Raw genomic sequence first — 19,597 nt, 5'->3', positions numbered from 1 at the left:
AGCATTTCTCAACCTGTGGATCTTCTAGTGTGAAACTATATGAAAGGGTCATGAACAAATTTTAAAAAATGGATTCTCCTTTAAAGGAGAAAAACATGGGAAGCCGTGGCTTTTCCCTTGCAGGCTGACAGAGTTCTAGCCTGCGAGGGGCTGCTTGGGGCTCCCCCTACCCCAAACACCTACCCGTTGCCCCACACATTGGGGGGCTGGGGCCTGGGGGTGGGGGACAGCAGGTCAGAAGTGAGGGGCACTGGATTGAGACTGACCATTGAAGTTTATGAATGGGTCCTGGTACAAAAAAGGTTGAGAACCAGTGCTCTAGGACATGTGGTGGTATGCATTCAACCATACAAAAGAGCCTGCATCTGCTGTGAAGTAGGTTTGGGCTAAACAATGGACATCAGAAGTCTCTTGAGGAGCCATTAGCAGTATCCCCTATAACTGACCCACTAGAGTGCTTTGAGAAAAGCGTCTTCCCATTTGCCAAAGAATAGCAAGAGGTAAGGGAAACTGGAAAGAAGCACTTCTGAAGACTGCTATTTTACAAGTGCTTTGTGATGTGGAAGTCAGACTCTGTGGGTCCCAGAATGTAAATGCAGGGTACTGAGGGTTTGCCAAGTTTAGAAATGGGAGATGTGAAGAAGTATCATTTTTGTGGCAGTCATGGGAGAAAGAAGGTAAGAGACGCACATAAGTAGTCCAAATCCATGATATTCTTCAGATTATTGGTGAGGTCTATAAAATAGGATCAGACTGCTCTATAGCAACCAACCATCCAATGGAGCAGAAGTGATGCTTAGCATCCTAAGGAACTTTCAGGGATTTTTTCTGTGAGTTGAACTGGGGAGTCTAGATGAAGTCCTTGCCCAACACCCACTGAAATCAATGTGTTGATGGGTTGGAAAGAGTGTAAAGTACTGTACAAGAATAGTGTAAATACTGTACAACTTCTACTCCTCTTCAGCCTGTGATGGGAGTCTTCAGGTGTTTGTGAGAAAACAATAATTGCTGACAGGCTAAGGAAACAGCAAACCTGCACAACTGTGCGTGTCAGGAAGGAAAAGATCACTTTCTGTTATACTGTGCATGTATTTAAGAACAACTAACTTGTAGACAGAGCAAGACCTTTATTAACTTTCATGTGATACAGTGAGTAGGGTTATATAACAGTGCTTACTTATTTATGTGCTCCTTCATTGCCATGGGAGCCATGGAACAATTCAAGAACCTGTATTAGGTGTGTACTAGGTGTGAACTACCACGACAATGAAGCTTGTAAAACAGCCACATATTCTTTTCTTCTACAAAATTGTTTTATTTAATGTTGGCTATGAAATAACGAACTTGATTTTATCATGAAAAAGCTGGTTACGATACTTAACATGACTACAGAACATATAAATGCTCAACTATTTCTTTCACGATTTAAATGTTGATTAAAAAAACTCCAAAACAACTGAGTGCTTATGATTTAGCTGGGATTTATTCATTACAGATTTAGTTTGGATTATAACCTCATGTAAATCTATGCATTTGAAACATAAACACTTCCTAAGGATTATGTTGCTTCTATGTAAATGACTACTCTTCTAAACATAGCGTGCCTTAATAAACCTTTCAACTGTAGTTCCAAAATGATAAGTTGATAAAGATATGCAAAAGTTGCTTTTCCATGGAAAAAAAGGGAATGCTTTAGATGTTAGAGAAAATGACTGGGTATTGGGACTTGGGGGATTTGTTCCTGTATTCTCCGCCAACTTACTACATGATCTTGAGATAGTTTTGCAAATTTAAGCCGCCTATCTTTAATATATGGAGCCTCAAGTCTGCATGCCCAGACTCAGCTGGTGAGGCCCTGTTAAGAGGTGCTGAACATATACAAGCTCGTCCATTTATAACACAGACTATGTACAAAGATATCAGCCAAGCAGATAATTTTTCAATTAAGACACTGGACAAACATTAGTGAATGATTGTACATTCAGTATATTAGGAACACCATACTTTTTAAAGATAACTTATAGTAAATGTAATGCTGGGTAACTTCTCACTTCTCACGTCACAAATGGATGACAGAGGATGAGAGTATTTTCATTGATTTTTGTGCCCAGTCTGAGCAATGACAAACCTGAAGTGCTCCTACAACAGCTCTTTATTAGATATGGAGGTTTTATTTTTTTCTTTTTCCATCTGCTGGTATGAAGAGGCAGTTTTGGATGCAACAAGATCTTTGCTGCAGTGGTCAATGATAGTGAAATAAGGGGGAAATCAGTAGATAAGGAGGAGAACTTAATTATTGGTTAGAAAAGATTCTCATTTTAGGATGTTCTATGCATAGATAAAAGGGTACCAGTGAGAGTTTAATACTGAATGTTGAAAAATTGGAAAGGACAGAAGAAGCCACAAAAACTATTTGAGGATGGGAGAAAATACTTTATAGTGAGAGACTTAATGAGCTCAATCTTACTATCAAAGAAGATTGAAAGGTTATTTGATTACAGTGTATAATATATCATGGGGAGGAAATACCAGGGAATAAAAAGTCTTGACTCTAGGGGAAATGGGCAGAATGAAACCCAACGGCTGAAAACTGAAACCAGACAAATCTAAATTAGAAATGGAATGCACACTTTTTAACATCAAAGATGATTAATCTCTGGAACTAACTACCAAGGGATGTGGTTAATTTTCAACCTTTCAATATCTTCAGATCAAGACTTAATGCCGTAAACCTTTACAAAAGCACAAGTTATGGGGCTCAATTGTGGGGTAAAAAATGAAATTCAAATGGACTGTGATATACCCAATATGCCAATGTAACTTTGACAGACCTAGCCAGCTGCCTGCTCACCCCCTTGATATACCCAAGGTATAATGATGATATCATCACATGGACACATGAGAAGGAATCTCTAGAGAAATTCCACCAGCACATCTACAACGTCCACCACTCCATCAGACTCCATTATAGAATACGCCACCCACATATTCATTTATCGGATACCACTGTGAAAGTTTGTAGGCCTTAAGAAGGGCTAAGAACAGTTAAAATCTGGAAGTCAAGTTCTGTGGAAAGCACGGGACTACACCAGAACATTTGGAATTTTGTCAAGAACCCTGTGATGCAAGGATCAGTACAGCCTTCCATACTAGATAAGAAAAATACGTAGGATAGTATAATCAAACCTGGTACATACCTGGGAAGATATGTAAGAATGCTGTAATTAAGTGCATGGCACCAAATGTGACTGATCATGTGTGGCTAATGATAAGGGCTTAAAAGTAAGTGCTTCTAATGTCTAAAAAATAGAAATGCACTTTGGATCTGTGTTTAACCCTGCACTACCTCTGCTGTCAGCCAGTCTGATCACCTGGCTGATAGTATGAATAAAGGCTACACTAAGTTTATACTCACTAAATAACTGTGCCATGTGCTTATTTGAACTGTGTTGCAGTAGGACTTAACAGGACCATTGTGACAGCAACACTTACCATCATCACATTGTATTGGAAACCAACCAATTGCTAGAACTACCTCCACGTCAACAACTCATATCCTAAGCACACTATCATCTACAGCCAAAGTATGCTACAACCTATCTGCTCTGATCCTACTGACCAAGAAGATGTCACCTTAAGAATATGGAGCAGAGATTCCTAGACTTACAATACAATCCTAAAACCACAGTCACTCAAAGCAACAATCAGACTCAGACTCTGCTCCGACCTGCTTACAATAGCAACTCCAAGAGGAGGACAAATTTCACTTTTCCCCTTCATGTCTATTTAGGCCCCTGAACATTTGGCATGCCCAATAAAACACTGTGAATTCCAGAATTTTGTCACAAAAATGGTCATCTGGCTGAACACTGGACCCGGAGCGGAGGAGAGTGCAGCAGTAGAAGCGGCGGCGGCGAGCGGAGCAGCTGAGGGGCCAGCAGCAGCTGATCCCCCTAAGGTAAGTGGGGCTGAGGGACTGAGGGGCCGGCGCAGCTGAGCCGGATCCGGAGGGGAAGCCCCCCGGGTCCCTCTTAGCTGAGCCGGTAGGGAGCCGCGCTCCCGAGCCGCGCGAACAGAGCGCGCAAACAGGCGCGGTCTGTAAGAGCGCGCCGGCGTTTGCGGCGGCGTTCACGCCGGCAGGCGAGCAGGCGGGGCCCAGAGGCTGACCCCTGCTCTGCTAGTAAGGGCAGCAACTCCTGCGATGGTGTCGACACGGAGTTCTGCCAGGGCCCCTGCCCGGGGGGCGCGGCCTTCCCGGGGCTTGTCCGAGGCCTCCACCCAGACAGAGCCCTCGGGGGGGCTGCCGTCCTCCAACCCCCTGGCCTGCGGGAACTGCCTGGCAAGGTCTGGGGGGGCAGGGACTGGGGACTCCTGCACCTGTCCTGTAGGTATCCGCCTTAGGACCCTGGAGGAGCGGGTGCAGGAGCTCCTGGAGGAGGTTAGCAGGCTGAGAGGAATCCGTGAGGCAGAGGAGGAAATTGATAGGTATTTTCTTTCTCTGCAGGGTGATACAACAGAGGAGAGGGCAGACCGGGATGAGCCCTCCACCGCGGAGTGGCAGACAGTCTCCCGCGCCAGAGCTATTAACCATGTTGCGGCACCAGTTCCTCCTGTCCATCTGGAGAACAGATATGAGGTCCTGGCAGCCCTGGAGGAGGAGGGAGCAGTGGAAGATTCCAGGGAGGAGACTTTGTGCACACAATGTCCTGTGCGGGCGGCGGGAGTCAAGAGGCCTAAGAGGAGGAAGCGTCGCGTCATCGTGATTGGTGACTCCATCCTGAGAGGTACGGAGGGCCCCATCTGTCGCCAGGATCCCTCAGCACGTGAGGTCTACTGCCTGCCCGGAGCGAAGATTCAGGATGTGAAGGGGATGCTCCAGTCCATCATCCAGCCCTCCGATTATTACCCCATGGTCCTTGTCCATGTGGGTACTAACGATGCGGCCAGGAGAGCCCCTGATCGCCTGATGGAGGACTACCATGCTCTGGGAGGCGTGCTGAGGGAGATGGGCGCACAGGCGGTCTTCTCTTCCATCCTGCCAGTGAGCGGACGCGGCAGACGTCACGAGATGTGCATTGCGGAGACCAACTGGAGGCTACAGGAATGGTGCTTCGAGGCGGGCTTTGGCTTCCTCAGCCATGACCGGCACATCGTGATGAGGGACATGCTGGGATGGGATGGGCTCCACCTTTCCCCTAAAGGTAAGCGTGTGTTCTCTTCCAGGTTGGTGAACCTCCTTCGGCGGGCTTTAAACTAGGCTCGTCGGGGGAGGGGGAAGATGAGGGCGGAGGAGACGATGAGATACCAGGCCCAGCAACAGCCAGCGAGCCCAGACCAATGGTCAAAAGGGAGAAACAGGTAAGCGATGGGGGACGGGGCATTGCTGAGACTAGGGGGTCAGTGGGCACAACCGCTGAAGGCCTCAAATGCCTCTACACGAATGCCCGAAGTATGGGGAAGAAGCAGGAGGAACTCGCCCTCCTCCTAGCTGTCACCAGCCCTGACATAGTAGGGATCACAGAAACGTGGTGGGACTCATCGCATGACTGGGCGGTGAGTGTCAAGGGCTATAGGCTATACAGGAAGGACAGGATAGGAAGGAAAGGTGGAGGAGTAGCACTCTACATCAAGGAGGAATATACTTCCTCGTTAATTAGCATGGGGGTAGAGGGGGGGCACTCTGAGGTGCTCTGGGTTAGAGTAAAAGGCAGTCCAGGGGAGAGAGACTTAACGGTGGGAGTCTACTATAGACCTCCCAACCAGGGAGAAGAGCTCGACCTGGAATTCTTAGGTCAGCTTACAGAGGCAGTGAGGGCTAAGGATGTGGTCATCATGGGGGACCTGAACTTCCCAGACATCTGCTGGGAGGAGCAGTCAGCCAAGTCTGATCGCTCACGTCGGTTCTTAGCCAGACTGCAGGACCTCCATCTAACCCAGGAGGTGCACAGTCCCACCAGGGGAGACGCCTTGTTGGACCTAGTGCTGGCCACGGGTGATGACCTGGTGAGGGGGCTGCGGGTGATGGGCCACCTGGGAGACAGTGATCATCGCTTGCTGGAATTCACCATCCAGCGTAAGGTGGCAAAGGGCTGCAGCAAGGCAACAGCCCTAGACTTTAGGAGGGCTGACTTCAACAAGCTAAGGAGGATAGTTGGGGAAGCGCTGAGGACCCAGAGGGGAAGGGAATCAGATGTCGAAGGTGAGTGGTTGCTCCTTAAGGAGACGATCCTCCATGCCCAAAGGGAGGTAATCCCAACAAGGGTCAAAGGGAGCAGGAGGGCACATAAACCCCCATGGCTCACTAAGAGCATCCGGGAATGTCTCCTTGCTAAAAGGGAGGCATATACCCAATGGAGAGATGGGGTCATCGCCAAGAAGGACTATGTTATAGTCGCCCGAGGATGTAGGGGGGCAGTCAGGAGGGCCAAGGCAGAGTTGGAGATAGGACTAGCTTCCCGGATCAAGGACAATAAGAAGTCCTTCTTCAAATACATAGGGGGTAAAAAGAGGGTCCCGGGTAATGTGGGGCCCCTGCAGGACACGATGGGCAACTTAGTCATCACGCCAGATGACAAAGCTAACATATTTAACGATTTCTTTGCCTCTGTCTTCCTAAGTAGGGACCAGTTCAGCCACCTCCCTGCTGGGCCCCCCTCGGGCCCCGAGAGAGACACGCCTGGGCCAAGGGTTAGTGAGGAGTTAGTTAGGGTACTTCTGGAGAGGCTGGACGTGTTCAAGTCCGCTGGTCCGGACGATCTTCACCCTAGGGTTCTACAGGAACTGGCTGAGGTCATTGCGGGACCCCTGGCACGGCTCTATGAGCACTCGTGGTGCTCTGGCGAGGTGCCGGAGGACTGGAAGAGGGCCAATGTGGTCCCTATCTTCAAAAAGGGAAAAAAAGAGGACCCGGGAAATTACAGGCCAGTTAGTCTGACCTCAATCCCGGGTAAGCTCTTTGAAAAAATTATCCTGGCACACATCCAGGAGGGCCCTGCGGGGGAATGCATGCTCAGGGGCAACCAACATGGGTTTATCAGTGGCAGGTCTTGTCAGACCAACCTGGTGGCCTTTTACGATCAGGTCACCAAATCATTAGACGCAGGGGTTGCTGTGGATGTAGTCTTTTTGGACTTCCGGAAGGCTTTCGACACTGTCTCTCACCCTGTCCTCATCAAAAAGCTGGGAGACTGTGGTGTCGATGCCCACACAATCAAATGGGTCGCCAACTGGTTGGAGGGCCGCACCCAGAGGGTGGTAGTGGATGGGTTCTTCTCGACATGGAAGGACGTGGGCAGTGGGGTTCCGCAGGGCTCGGTCCTCGGGCCTGCACTGTTCAACATCTTCATCAGTGACTTGGATGAGGGGGTAGAAAGCACCCTGTTCAAGTTTGCTGATGACACTAAGATGTGGGGGGATGTGGGTGCACTAGAAGGGTGCAATAGGCTACAAGCTGACCTTGACAGGTTGCAACGGTGGGCGGATGAGAATAGGATGGGGTTTAACACTGATAAGTGCAAGGTGTTGCACATGGGGAGGAAGAACCGGCACCACACTTACAGGTTGGGGAACTCCCCTCTTGCCAGCACGGAGACGGAAAAGGATCTTGGAGTCATCATTGACTCCACAATGAACATGGGCCGACAGTGTGGGGAGGCAGTCAAGAAGGCCAATCGTACCCTGTCATGCATCCACAGATGCATCTCGAGCAGGTCCAGGGAGGTGATCCTCCCCCTCTATGCGGCACTGGTCAGGCCGCAGCTGGAGTACTGCGTCCAGTTCTGGGCGCCACACTTCAAGAGGGACGTGGACAATATGGAAAGAGTTCAGAGGAGGGCCACTCGTATGATCAGGGGTCAGCAGGGCAGGCCTTATGAGGAGAGGCTACGGGACCTGAACCTGTTTAGCCTCCACAAGAGAAGGCTAAGGGGGGACCTTGTGGCCTGCTACAAACTGGTCAGGGGGGATCAGCAGGTATTGGGGGAGTCCCTGTTCCCCCGTGCGCTGCCAGGAGTGACCAGGAATAACGGTCACAAACTGGCGGAGGGTAAGTTTAGAATAGATATTAGGAGGCGCTACTTCACAGTCAGGGTGGCTAGGGCCTGGAACCAGCTTCCAGGGGAAGTGGTGCAGGCTCCTAGCCTGGGGATTTTTAAAAGGAAGTTAGATGAGCACCTTGCCGGGGTCATCTGACCCCGGTGCTCTTTCCTGCTAAGGCAGGGGGTCGGACTAGATGATCTACCTAGGTCCCTTCCGACTCTAGCTACTATGAAACTATGAAACTATGAAACACAAGGCCTCAGACATTTTGTTTTCTGTTTCCCTGCCTTGCTGGGACCATCCTGCAACTACCCCTTGTTCTCCAACTTTCCTCATAGGAAAGAGTGGAGAGTGGATCACAGTTCACATTCTCTGTACTGATCCTTGGAGTCAGGAAGCATGTGGTCAGAAAGCTGGAGCTGAGAGTCCAGCTTGCAGCCAGGAAATGGGGGAAACCAGAACTAAGGGAAATTGAGGTGGGCTAACTAGAGAACAATGTAGCAACAGAGCATTAGGGTAATGAGTCACCGAAGCCAGCTATAGGTTTCCTTCTTCCCTGGCACATATAAGGCGTGGGAAGGAGGCTATGTGAGCCAGGCCACCTGGAGAGCACAGTGAAGAAATCCATCCTTGAAAATAAACACCAGTGAACTTTACATCCATAACTGTTTTCATCTGCGAGCCACAGTTGCGGGTGTTTGCAAAGGGCCTTAAAGACAGGAATGAAAAATATTTCACAATGCCACAGACTTCAGGAGCTGTTGATGAGGTGCAGGCAAGACACTGCTTTTAAGTGTTTAGACACTGGTAGATTTCTACAGTCAATGCTATACATCTAGAAAATTTAAATACAAAGGAAGCAGCATACTGCAGTAATTATTATAAATTACTACACTGATTACATCAAATTGTACAATTAAAATGTTATTAGCTTAATGATATGATTCCAGTTCATTCTAGCACTCTGCCCACTTATTAGAATAATTGTGCAATGGGTTATACAAGTGCCATTATAGTTACTCCAGGTCCAAACACATCAGAATTTATTTCACATGACAAAAATGTACCCCACAAGAAGATGTATATTTAAATGTTGTTAAATTCTTGGGTTTAGTCATACATCTCACTTCAATATTCAGAAGATCCCAGAAACTCAAATTAATGTAGTGATACTCCAATTACAGATGGAAAAAAACCCAATTTAAAACATAAATCTTTTTTCAGGTACTTCTGAAAAAATATTTTGCTGTGGTTTTTGAGTAGGCTAAGAATGCTTTTAAAATGTTTCCCTGAACTTGGAAACATCCAAAAACATTTACATTTTTAAAGGTCAAATGTGGCATGGATGGTGTCACTTAGATCTTACCGAGAAATGTATGCTTTGCTTAGTTTGAAGGAAATGTGCTTGAGTCATCAGTTATAATTTTGTTGACATTTCTGGTTGTAGTGTGGTTTTACAGGCAACTAAATAGACACATGTGAACCTAGCTGGATAACTGCACATCAAAATAAATGCAGGAGTGTGGCAGAGCACCTTTGGTGCCTGCCACTTTAAGGCTGGGAGTAGGCAGCCAGCAGGTGCAGGCCAACCCTGATCAGGTGGCCATTTTAGATCCAGGCTCTCAGGGCTGAGGCAGCAGTCTGCTGCAAGCAGCCGAAGGACAACACCCAGCTGAGCTGCTCCTCACAACACCCTGGCAGTATGAGAGGAACTATGGGGATAGCAGGAGGCTTCTGGGGCCCCGGCAGGGTCCTGAGTCCCACAAAGAAGGCTTGGGCCTAGAGAGAGCAAGGCCCAGCCTAGAAAGGGGGCTTATAACTTGTGGGCCTATACAGGGGCTAGGTAGGCCCTGATTTAGAACAGGCAGGGGTGAGGCCTGGGGCTCAGGTGAGCCCAGTTGCGAGTAGAGCTCTGTTAAGACCTCTGGGGCTCCAAGTAAGCCTAGAGTGAGAGGGAACCCCATTGTCTAAGGAGGTGAGCTACTGCAGGGCTGAAACCAATGAACACTGACTGGTCAGTGCAAGAGGGCCAGGGCCAGGGCTAGAAGCCCAACATGAGGGGCAGGTCTGGGCTATCTGGCACCCTGACTGGCCTGGAGGTGGGGCCAGAGTCTAAGGAGGCTGAAGGTCCCCCAAAGGCATGACATCACAGTCAAGGGGAAGAAAGGTCCAGCAAGACAGTAGGCTGAAATAAAGAAGGCTGAAACTCAGCCTCTGGAGGGGAGGCACCCAATGTGCAGTTTGGAGAGTTAGGCTAGTGAGAGGCAGCCAGCAGTAGGAGGCTGCAATAGAAGGTCCAGTAGTGACAGCAGCCCAGGAACAGCATATAACCCAGTAGGAATAAGACCAAGGCAGGTTGGCCTGCTTTGGTCCTGGGTATGACTGAAAACTGCACCCTGCTAGGGAAAGGTGGTCTGGTGGGGCTGCCTGTGGCAGGGCAGCTCCCCAGAAATGCCAGGCCAGTTGCCTCCCCAGTGAAAGGTGGGTAGGGGCACCTTAAAACCCCAGCTCCCACATCCTGGTGGATTACCCAGACCTAGGGACAGGCACAGAGGCTGGGCACAACTATGGACACCAGAGCCCCATGGGGTGCAAGACACTGGAGGTCCCAGTGAGGAGGCAGATATGCAGAGCAGCCCCAGGGAGAGGGCACATGTGGAAGGCCCCAGGGAGAGAGCAGTTAGGCCAAGGTAAGTCTACAGACACCTGAGGCTGCAGTTGGGCCAGAGGCTGAGACTCCAGTAAGTCCTCAGACATAGTGAGGCCAAGTTCTGGGTCAGAGGGAGACCTCAGTAAGCTCTCAGATGTTGTGGGGCCAAGTTTGGGTCAAAAGAACTGCCCAGTGTGAGGGCATTCTGACTGCGAGCTCCAGTGGGGAGTTCGAGTCCCACTGAGACTCTGGAGCTTGGGTCACAGTATGGGGCACTGGAGCAACATGAATGTCATCTGCAAGGCATAGGCTATGGTGTAGGAGTGATACAGAGCCATGGACAGTGCCCTCTGGCATCGGGGCATTAAAAATGGGCAGCCTCCTGTATTTTACACCAGTTTTAGGAACAACAAATAGTGGCAGGTGAGACTGAGCAGACTGCCCTACTTAGACAGATGCCCCCAGATCTGCCTGGCCATGAAGAGCCCAGCCCCAGCCTACCCTGCACAGATCCAGGGGCACACAACTCCCCCCCCATCCCAGACGAACAGTGTGAGCCGTGGCAGGAGCCACCAGATGAGCACCAGATGAGCCCCACACAGCGACAGGAGCTGCCTCCCTTCCTACACTTCTCCAGTGAGCCGCGCCTCTGTCCTGTGCCTGCCCCAGCCCCAACCCCAACCCCATACCCTCCCTCACTGTAAGGTCCTTGATCTGTGCCCCCACGCCCCTCCCCATCCCCTATGCCAGACTTAGCAGCTGCATGCAACTCTCCGTGCTGCTGGCTGTGCTCCTCACTGTTGTCACGGAGCGGGAACCTACGAGCGGCCGTGTCAATTAGGCCTAGCGCCCCCTGCCGTGTCAATTAGGCCATCCAGCACCCTGGACTCGCCTGTCATGTCTGTGATCTTAGGTTCAGTATGGGAGGCTGCCTACTTGCACCTATGACACCGCGCTGGTATTACCTCCGTTCCAAATGGGGTGCTCTCACCCCAGCCTTATGGGCAGTGCGTGCCTCCTACCTCCCCTGTAGCACGCCCCAAGCCTCACAGCTCTTCCTGGACGTTGTCTGGTCCTTAACCTTCTGCGCCCTACCTGGCGCCCCCTGGGCTGGCCCGCCCCCAACGCCCCTTCTCTGGCGTCCCTGGGCTTAACCCACAACCAGCGCCCCTTCTCTGGTGCCCCCCGGGCTTGGCCCCCCTACCTGGATTAGCTCTTTACATCAACTGGGCTCAGGCAGCCTGAGTCCTACCTGGCCCCTTCTGAGTCCTGTCAATGGTGATCGTCCGATTAGGCTCAGGTGGTACTCCGCACACTGTGCCCCTGTGGCACTGCTCGCTGTGCCCCCCACTGGGCACTGGGAACCCCCAAGCTACTGGGGAGTCCCCGTGAGGCCTCCTTTCACCCCTACAGCCTCACCCGGTCCTCCGGTGTAACCATAAGAAAACCAAAGAGTCAGCCAGCTGGCTACAACATAACGTAAGCGCCAGGCTTATAATACAAACCCCACACAATGCTGACTCTCACCCATACGTCTGTCCAGGCTCTCTCTCTCCCCTCGCATCATTGCAGCCAGTCAAACTGCCACCATTGACTCTGCTGCTCAGCTCTCCCGCAGAGCTGCGGCTGCCAGAGGGGAACTGTTCGCTAGGCTCTGGCCCGGGCTGTTTATAAAGGCCTAGCCCTGCCCCCTTTTGGCCACATGACCTGCCTGGTTGCCCCGGCAACCGGCACTTGAGCTGCCCCATTGATTGGCGGCTCTCTTTATTTCCTTTACTTAAGGCACAGACCACCTCAGTGCTCCTGTGACAACTGTGTACGTGCTGAGCTGTGGCTGCGTGCATGCACGGGCATTTAGCTGACAAATTATTAGCCGCATCAGGCTGATTTCTGATACAGAAAATTTTCTTTATATTGGTGCCAATACATCACACCAATGTATCAGTGCACCTCTATTTATTAGGACTGAAGATAATGAAGTTTCCTATTTTATTTCTTTTTTGTGAAAAGGCAATATTCTAAAATATTTCAATCTAAATTTTTAATCCTTTTTATTTTAATAACCATTACTGAGGTGTACCTTTATTCAACTGCACCCATGCACTACCAGTGAATGCAAGGAAGCTCATGAATGCTGACCAGGGAAGTTTGGGTTTTCTTTTTAAAGTAAGTGTTGTAAAAGACAGATACGGGACTATACTCACTCAAGAGCTTCAATAGTAAAGTAATAAGGTAGATGAAGAGTCAGGACTGCTAACTTTTGACAACATTCATTTAACAACAAAGACTAATTCTCAAACCTAGGTGCTTAAAATGGGCACTAAATACATGTTTCACAGATGAAATAAAACTTACTTGATTGTAAAAATTAAATATCTTGATTTCCCCCAGACTTTGATGCAATTTAAAGTGTTCAGTACTTCAAGTTAGTTTTAGTTAGGTGCCTCAATTTGGATTTTGGAGCTTAAACTTAGGTACCCAGGTTTGAAAAATGTGACTGATTTTTAACTTCCTGTGCTAAGAAAGAGCCCTCCAAACCAATGATAAAATGGGTTTTAGATAGGCCACAGAGAAAATGCTAGCCAAAACTGAAAAAAAAGGTATTTTAAAATAATGTGCTTATATTTAGGCTACAGAGAAACGTCACTAAAGCAAAGTTAAAGAATGAAAAAAAAATAAAGATTTCACAAATTAGGAGACTAGTTTCACCTAGTTTCCATAACTTAGGATTTTTGATTTTGCATGTGGAGAGAACTGAAAACAAAGAACATACCTGAAGTTGCATATCAGCTGCTGCACAAACTTTTTTTGATTCACAAAGTCGTGACACCATGCTTTTTGGCAGTGGCTTGAATGAAAAAATAATAAATCAAATTACATTTAGAACTAGTCAAATGCTTGAGAGCTTCATTGCACTACATTTATAACTAAGGCCAAAAACAAGAACAGCAAATAAAGCAAGAAACTTATGATAATGTTTATATACAGCTGTGATTTTTAAACGCATTAGATTAGAAAACTTATATTGACAATTTAATTTCAACAGGTATTGTTATCTAAAAGGTTTGAAAATGTGAGTTCAGAATTGCAAAATGATAGAATAAAAAAAATTGCAGGAACTTTTTAATTAGTAACCAGAAATAACCATTGATTGACTCAACCATTTTTCTTTAATTATATAAAGTGACCCTTTGTTCTAAGTATATATACACGTAAAATATAACAGCCTTTTTAAAACTATTATGATACATAATTATAGCAATTATTTATTTCTGCAAATAATTTTAGAAAAAGAAATACAGAGAGGACAGGCAAAGTCCTTTAGGGTCACCTAATCCAATCTTCTGTGGAAGATATCAGAAGTAAAAAAAAAAACAAACAAACCAAAACTTGCTAACACTAAATGTGTTTGGCAGAATTTCCCATAAGTATGAACCAACCCCAAAGAAGTAGAGGAGCACAAGATTAGGTTTTATGTATTTACCAATATAAAAAATACTTCACTATACTGAGCAGCAAGTATGTGCTTTTATATATGATCTGTTTCACATTACTAGAATTATTTAAAATATACCACACAACTCTTAGGAAACTATTAGATAGATGTTCCCCAATCTTCAAACTATTTTTCCCTTTGACTTATCTAGAATTCTATAAATATATCCAGAGACTGTTCGTCGCCAGATTTTAAAAACATTGGTAGGTGAAAGCGTAACACTACATTTCTTGTGACTATTTCTTGAATAAATCAGTCTTCCAAATAAGTATGTTCTTTTCTGTAAGTTTTGTTTTATTCAGCTAACATGTTAAATACAGTTAAATTAACTCAGTCCTTGCAGTACTGTTCAAAAGATATTATGGGTTCTGCATTAGAACACAGAGGTTTAATATTAAAGAACTCTGAAAGCATACCTAAAGTTTTATAGTCTGTTGAAGTTTTTAAGAGCCAATACATCACAGTTTATAGATTCTAACAGCATATCCATGTGTTTAAATTCTGTACAATTAATCTGACTTGAAGACAAGCTATATGAATGTTCATAGAATAAAAATGTATTTTTGCAGTAGCTTGCAAGATCTGTAACATTTTTTCTCCGGTAAATGTATTGTGGTCTCAGGGTATTACAGGACTCGTAACGGGGTCAGCTCTTAAATTTCAGTATACAAACTGGACCAATGAATACAAACTCTGCCAGAGAATGAATTGTTTAAAATTATATGATGATTTTAACTCTCTATACTTCTGGCCTCCAGATCAAGAAAAGGATATCATGCAGAGAGAGATCAAAAATCTCACAAGATCGAACATGATAATAGTGATAATGCAGGAATTCAATGGACCACATATAAACTAGTCAAAAGCACGAGGATATAAAAATTAGAGAAAATTCATAACAGTTAAGAGATTTCTTCTCAATTTATTCTCATGTAACACAAAGGAGTTGATTCAACAATTAAAAAAACCCACTAAATAAGAGTAACCATAATATAGTCAAGATCCTAGACAGAAATAAGGCACCAAAAAATAAATTTTAAAAAGGTAGATTGTAATGCAATGAAAATGAGGTAGCCCCAAATCCCCAATGTTTAAAGGAAAGAAAATAAAATCTTCAGATGTAGTATGTATGCTTTCTGAAACTCTCATGCATCCAAACTACTGAATTAAACAAATAAATAAAAGAAAAGGACTAGAAAGCCATTATATTGAAACAGTCATACCTGGTCATTCAAGCCAACCCAGACTTCATATTAGAACAATCTAATCCTAATAAAGCCAATGAAAAGAAGCCCAGATTACACCAGGTATGATGTAAGAGGGGAAAATTGTAGCTGAATTTTTGTGGGCGGGCAACTTCATGCTAGGATCAGAGATGTCCATAGCAGGGTGCAGGGCCCAGGGCAAATCAGCCAGTGCAGAGACCAGGTGTGGTGGCAAGGAGTGGCCGGATGGAAAGCCGACCCAGCTCCACCCCAACGCCCCCCAGGGACAGCTCCGGCTGGGATAGATTTAGACATGCTTAGAGGTTCCACCTACTTCCATCGGCCTGCTTCTCTCCTAGGCCCCCTCCACACCTTACAGGTACTGCGCAAATAATTGGTTCACTGCACAATTACCTGAAGACCAGCTACACATGCAAAGTAGCTACCATGCCATAAGAAGCTCCAACTAGCTATAAAGTTAGACCTCTAAAATGTGTACTAACTTTAGAGCTGGTTGCTAACGAGCTTTAAATTGCATACGTACTGTGCCTCCCCTGTGGCTTGGAGCCCTGTCAGCTGATAGGCCTCCCAGTTGTATGGGTGCACCATGCTCAGTGTAAAACCCCCAAGCTCTAGGGATCACAGCAGCTGTGATTGCTATGGCTTAAGAGTGCAGGAAACCCCTGGGGCTGAAGGATCACCACTGTGGCAATCTCCCTGTTCCAGGGGCTCAAGCAACCCACCAGACCAGGGCATGACCACAGGGGCAACCCCCCTCCCCCTGCCCTGGGGCCGAAGGAAACCCCTGAGGCTGAAGGATTGCAACAATCTTCTGGCCCCAGGATCCAGCTCCCCCTGCACTGGCAATGAGGCACAATGGGATCTAATGTGTAATCCCACACTCACACCTCCTGTCATGCACATGTGTAATGAGTCGTGCATTAGTTCCCATCATGTCTTTACCTGCATGAGTAGAGTGGGTCCTAGAGACTCAAGGAAGGGTACTGTGATACCCCAAAATTATCCTAACCATGCAGTTGGTCCAATACAAGATATCAACCACAAAAATTCTTGCCTCTCATGTTAGGTAAGAGGGAAAACCAATATGGATTTCTGAAGAGAAAATAGTTAAAAGCATAAAAACAAGTAATGAGGAATTCTTTAAGTATGTAGGAAGCATGAAGTCTTAAAAGGAACTTCTGAGTATGTTAGACAATTAGGAGTTAGAAGGAGAAATGAAGAATGATAAAAAGCTTGAAGCTGTATTGATCTCTTTGACTGTGTCTTCATGGCTGAAAATACCAGTGAGATACCAGACATAAGCAAATCTGGGACAAGGTAATAAATCTGAGGTACTCTTGCAGATTTAAGTTATCGTAAGAAGAAGTGGCAAAACAAATTCATAATTTAAGAAGTGATGATTTACCACCCTCAGATTGTATAAATTCAAGTAGCCTCTATAAAGAATTCAGGCATCAAGGCGCTAAGTTGCTAGTAAAAAGGTATGATTCCATCAAACAACACCTACCACACCAAAGGACTAGAGAACAGCAAACATTGTACCTACACATAAATAAAAAAGGCTACAGAATTGCATATCTGTACCTGATGAACTGAATGCACAATTCACAACAAAATGAGAAAACTAAAAGATTAAACAGTATGGCTTAATCAGCACAGTGCCCGCAAATGACAACTATATCTCACAAATCATAGGAAAGTGGGCTGAAAGGGATTGGTTAATAAAGTAGTGACAAAGTCAGCATATATTATTTGGATATTCAACTTTGATATTTATTTAGATACTCAAAAATGTTACAGTAGTGTTAGAGTGATGTTGTAGCCAGGCATTTTTACACATGCAAGTGCTACAGCACTGGGCACTTTGAAAAGCACCCAGCGGTATGATGCTTACAGTTGTATAAGCAGTGAAATGCATGTCAGTGCTGAGAAAATGGCAGAGGCACACTTTTTTTTTTTTTTTTTTTTTTAACTAAAACACATCAAAGGTGCTTTAGTTCAAAAGCGCACTGCTACCATTTTCTGTGTGCTAACGTGCATTTTGCCACTCATACAACTGCACACAGTGCAGCACGGGGCATCAGCTCGCATGAGAACCAGACTCGATTAGTTAATCCGAACCAGTGGATCTCTGGCACGTTGCAGGACAAAAAAAATATGTGTATGCCCTATGTAAGAGGCAAGGAATTCTTAGCGATGTCTTTTATTGGACTACAGGTCACCACATGAAGAATATCTTGCATTCAACTCTGAACTGTATCCCAACTATGCAGCTGATCCAATAAAAGATACCACCCTAAGAAATCCTTATCGCTAATAACATTAAAAAAGGCATTGACAGAGTTTCTCACAAGAGACTACTAATGAACTTAAGTAGTTGCAGTGAGAGGCAAAGTACTGTCCAAAAATTGGCTAAAAGGTGGTGGGGGGGTGGGGGTTCCAGCCAATAACTGGCTAAAAGGTGGTTGGGGGGGGGGGGGGGTTGGATAAATGGTACATTTTCATCATAGCAAAATGTTACCAACAGGTACTTACTTCCCTGGGTCCAATATTTTAAATATATTAATTTCCTGAAAAAGGAAGCTAACTAATGAGATAACAAAATCTGCAACTGATCAAAAGTATTTAGGTTAGATCATTTTAGACCAGTTAAGTTATCTTGTAGGTCCCTATCTGGTAAGATCCCAGTCTTAGATCTCATGGAAGAAATGGTCTCTTTGCACTTGCACAGAGCACCAAAGACCTTGAAAATGAATCTCTTTAGGTCCCTGGGGTCTTCCAGTGCCAAACCAAGGAGTTTGGTGTGGATCCCAGACACACAAAGCTAGCTTTCTACTAATGGCACAAATATTTTGCACACAGGACAGTAAGAGAAAACTGGACAAGTATCTTTAAATTTTTCTTGGCATTACAAAAAATGATCATCTAAAATCCTGGCAGCAGTGGTGCATGTATTTTATAGTTATTATTTTGAAATGCTAGAACCTAAAGTATTGCTACAATTAAAGCCAAACTGGCTTTTTCAGTAAAACTTATTCAGTTTTATATTTTGGCTGTCTTATATAACAGCAAGATGAAACTAAGCACACAAGCTTTCAACCACTGTGATACGAAAAATAACTTTGCTAATTGGATTTCTGGTAAACCACAGTTCCACATATCCACACTGAAACAGGAAATACAGGTTTGAAGTTAACTAAATAGAGAAAATCAAGGTTCTGTAATGTGGACAGACACTGTACCTTCTGATTGGGCCAGACAGGGAGAGCCATCACCTCAGCCTTGCTCAAACACCCTCAGAACCTGTTGATAGATTGTCTAATCCACAGCTCATAGGTGGCCACTTCTCACAGCTCTCTCTCATAAGACAATATGCTAGTGCAGGCCTAACCAACTTGGCCCCACAAGTGACTAATGTACGGCCCCCAGGCTCCTACTTGGCTGCCACAGCCCCATCACCCCAGCTGCAGCCTGACCCAGCAGCAGGGCTGGCAGCCTGGCATGGTGCAATCTGCAGTGATAGAGCAGCCTGGAGATGCTGGGCAGCACTACGCCACAGGGCAGTCCCCAGGGAGCTGTAGGTGAGGCAGCATGCTGCTCTGCACGGTAGTAGGGGTGGGAGTGCCCACCATTACATGTAGTGCGGTGGAATGGTGGAAGGCCCACCTATGTGCTGCAGGGTTAGGAAGCACATGCAGTGGAGTGGGGGGAAGTACATGGTGTGAGCCTTGGAGGCCCATGGGAGTCCACTAGTAGCAGTAGCCTTTCCAAAAGATCCTTGTCCCAGTTCACTTTTCCAGCTAGCTACTTAAAATATTTACTCAAATCTAAGATTATTCTGAATTTAAGATGACCCCACAAATCATTACATCCTGTACATAAAAATGTATAAGTGTATTATAATTTCCCACACATAGAATATTATTATTGGAAAGTCATTTTTAATTCTTTAATTTCTCCCCAATGCTGCAAGGAGGCAGGCAGCGTGTGTGAGAGGGAGGGTTGGGGGGCAGGTGGTATAGGGAGGTCAAGCAGCTTGCCCCTTGTGTATGCCTACCCCCCTGCCACCTGCCTGCCCCCTTCCCCCATAAAGCCTCAGGCCCCCTTTGCCCTCTGCCTCTACTCCCTTTCCTGTCCTTCTCCCCCAGCTTCTGCTCCCTCCTTCCTCCTCCCCTCCCCAGCCTCTGC

The 19,597-nt window shown here is 46.3% G+C and overlaps 2 protein-coding genes across 3 annotated transcripts in view; one reads left to right on the top strand and one right to left on the bottom strand.

The window, feature by feature from the left end:
- The window catches only part of MIPEP (mitochondrial intermediate peptidase), a 106,902-nt gene that overhangs the window by 20,933 nt on the left and 66,372 nt on the right, over window positions 1-19,597 (bottom strand). For both annotated transcript variants that reach the window (XR_016439299.1, XM_090028779.1), the window contains exon 15: window positions 13,461-13,535. Coding sequence is in view for 1 of the 2 variants with exons in the window: in XM_090028779.1 (XP_089884905.1) it covers window positions 13,461-13,535 (75 nt within the window). In the remaining variant the exon portion in view is untranslated. The remainder of the gene's footprint in view (window positions 1-13,460; window positions 13,536-19,597) is intronic.
- Window positions 3,851-5,791, top strand: LOC149875165 (uncharacterized). The gene is made up of 2 exons (XM_090031393.1): window positions 3,851-3,958; window positions 4,505-5,791. Exons 1-2 carry the CDS (start codon window positions 3,851-3,853, stop codon window positions 5,255-5,257), a joined length of 861 nt encoding a protein of 286 aa, XP_089887519.1. The 3' UTR covers window positions 5,258-5,791.

This window comes from Crocodylus siamensis, chromosome 1 (genome assembly GCF_052110815.1).
Source record: "Crocodylus siamensis isolate JL-2025a chromosome 1, ASM5211081v1, whole genome shotgun sequence".
Lineage (NCBI taxonomy): Eukaryota > Metazoa > Chordata > Crocodylia > Crocodylidae > Crocodylus > Crocodylus siamensis.
The sequence above is the reverse complement of the archived record's forward strand: the minus strand, read 5'-3'. Positions and strand labels throughout refer to the sequence as shown.

What these genes read in the sequence shown, in the direction of transcription:
- LOC149875165 (XM_090031393.1), top strand. Translation starts at nt 3,851, where the DNA reads ATGGTCATCTGGCTGAACACTGGACCCGGAGCGGAGGAGAGTGCAGCA. An exon ending in CAGCAGCTGATCCCCCTAAG is followed by an intron (nt 3,959 to 4,504) that starts GTAAGTGGGGCT and finishes CTTTCTCTGCAG; the next exon opens with GGTGATACAACAGAGGAGAG.